This window comes from Crocuta crocuta, unplaced genomic scaffold (genome assembly GCF_008692635.1).
Source record: "Crocuta crocuta isolate KB4526 unplaced genomic scaffold, BGI_CrCroc_1.0 scaffold334, whole genome shotgun sequence".
Lineage (NCBI taxonomy): Eukaryota > Metazoa > Chordata > Mammalia > Carnivora > Hyaenidae > Crocuta > Crocuta crocuta.
In genome coordinates this window covers 6267855-6270335 of record NW_027533260.1, presented here as the reverse complement: position 1 = coordinate 6270335, position 2481 = coordinate 6267855, and the positions used below count along the sequence as shown (strand labels likewise).

Sequence of the window (2481 nt, the reverse complement as noted above, 5' to 3'; positions counted from 1 at the left end):
GTTCTACCTGAGGCCTCAGTTTTGGGGAGTTCTCAAAACCATCTTCTGGCCCCCAGGGAGAGTGTCCCTTTCCTTCCCAGCCCGACAGCCTCTTCTAGGACCCACACCTGAGGGGGGGACCTTGCAATCCCTTTTAAATTCCCCCAACCCCTTTCCCGTAAAAAACGGTTCTTCAAGTGTGTGGGGGTGGGGTGGGGGGAGGTCTAGAAACACACACCTGGCCTTCAGAAAGCTCCCCCTCCCTTCCCTTCTCGCACAGCTGGTCCTGTCCTAGAAAGCAACCTGCCCTAGAAGGTCCTACTAGAAGGTCCTAGCATCTTCTCCGTTCCCCAAGGAGCCTAGAAATGATCTCTCAGTACTCAGGGAGTGAGTGACAGCCTCCCCCACCCACCCAGGGCACTGGGTCCCTGAGACCCCAGCCCCAGCTCTGAGGAGGGCCACTGAGTCCCGGCCCCGTGTCTCCTTCCCATTGCCCTCTCTCCTGGCTCTAAGCCCAGGGCAATCTGGCCGGAAGCACGTGGCCTCTAGAAACCACGGAGAGATTTTTTTTTTTCCTCTCCCTTTGTGTGGCAATACCTTGGAGAAATCTAGAATTCTTGAAGGAGGGATTTAGGGGGGCTAGGATTGCTGGATTCCTTAGGAGGAGTGGGGAGGGGTCCCCACCTGAGGAATGTTGTCAGTGGGGAGGGGACCACCTGGCCTCCCGTGCTGAGCTTAGCACCTGTTTCCCCTCCGATAGCTGCAGCCTCCCCCGGGGCCAGGGCCCCACCTCTGTGCAGGGGAAGAGGGCCAGTTTCCTGCCCCAGGGGGCCTGCCCCCTCCTCAGAACAATGGTGCTCTTGTTCCTAGCCCTCCCTACCCCTTCAGCCTTCTAAGTCTCCCTGGTTCCCTGTCCTTCAGTGTGTCTCAAAGCCCACTAGACGCACCCCCTGCCCACACAGCACCCCACTTCTCTGCTGGGCCTCTCCGCTTTGCCAGTTTCTCTCCCCCCAAATCCCCGACTCAGTCTCTGTGTCTGAGGGTCTCTGTTTCTGCCAGACTTTGCTTCTCCCTGTGTGCGTCTCCCTCGGGGAGCTCTCACCGTCTCTCCCTGTGGCTGTACTCTCTTACTGCATCTCTGTCTCTGTCTCATACCGCCTTCGTCTCTCTGTGTCTCTATCTCTCAGTGACAGCCTCTCTCCGTCCCTCCCCCTGCTCATATCTCCATCTTGTTCCCCTGCACCTACCTCTCCTCCCGCCCCCCCCCCCCGCCCCCAGCAGGTGTCTGGAGCTCTGCAAAATGAGCCCATAAGATTGAGATGGAGGTGAGGGGTGGGGATGGATGTTGTCAAGACACAAGTGGAAAGGGGGCTGAGGAGGAACCCTTAGGGCCACGTATCTGAACCCTCACCCCCAATTTACAGATGGGGAAACTGAGGCTCAGAAAGCTACAGCAACTTCCCCCGAGTCCAACTGCCAGAGGCAGCAGCCTGGCAGGCGGCAGAGGGAAGGACGAAATGAGAGGCGAGAAGGTGGAGGGAGGGAGGGAGTGGGGTAGGAAAGACCCCCTGTCCTTTTCCATCTGTGGCGCTCACATCCTCACCTCCCCTGCTGGGTGGGGTGCTGAAGCGTGGGAGCGGCGGGTAGGCCCTGGCCATGCTTCCTCTTGGCATGGGCTTCGGCAGCCCCACCCCCTCTGTGCCCGCTGCCCTGGCCTCAGCTGCCCGGCAGAGGAAGCCAGCTTGCTCTGACCCTCCGCGTGGCTGCTGACCACTTCGGGACTGCCCTCCTCCCCTGCCCCCAAATCCAAGCCTGAGCCTCCCTCCCCCAGGAATCCCCCACCCCAGGCCTCAAGTCAGTGCCCCCCCCCGCCAGACCAATTCCACATCCCTTACCCCAGACAGTTCTCCAACCCCTCCTTTCCGGTTAAGCAACTCTGTTCTGTCCCCAATCCACGGGTCCTGACCCTTGTCCTCCATCTGCCGCACCGCTGCCCGGAGCCGGGCTGGAATGTGCCCAGAGCCTGTGCGGACCTGTCCTGGCCCCACCTGTCGTCTTCTTCCCCGCTCACACTAGCCTCTGTCAGGCCCGCTTCCCACAAAGACGCTCTAAGCCTCATTCTTCAGACCCAGGAGCCTGGCTGCCCAGCCCCTCCCCTGGGACCTAGGAGTCCAGGCTACCGTGCACCTACTTCTCCATTATGTCTCAGACGAAACAGCAGGCAGACTGCGGGGAGGTTGGGAANACGTTAGACTTTAGCTAAGGAACAAGGAGCCTCCGCCTACTAGAAGTTAGTTTTTCTCCCTACCCTCCCTTCACTGACCCTGAGGCTCTCTCCTCTAATGGACTCTTGGGAGACTGGAAGATCTGATCTGCCACCCCCTGGCCTCCAGAGGTCCTGGACCTCCAGCTGTCCAACTGCAAACCTTCAAAGACTGAGACACTGCGACCCCTTTCCCTCCCTTTTGCAGAGAGAGCCCTGAGTATTTACCTGCCTGGAGC

General features: G+C 59.7%; 1 protein-coding gene across 2 annotated transcripts in view; it reads right to left on the bottom strand.

The window, feature by feature from the left end:
* KCNN4 (potassium calcium-activated channel subfamily N member 4) overlaps positions 1-2481 on the bottom strand; it is a 13966-nt gene that overhangs the window by 7970 nt on the left and 3515 nt on the right. Inside the window, exon 3 of one of the 2 annotated variants that reach the window (XM_077747378.1) lies at positions 2160-2166. In XM_077747378.1, coding sequence (XP_077603504.1) covers positions 2160-2166 — 7 coding nt within the window. Of the gene's footprint in view, positions 1-1874; positions 2218-2481 lie in introns of those variants that run through there. The other variant, XM_077747377.1, reaches the window with a different exon arrangement.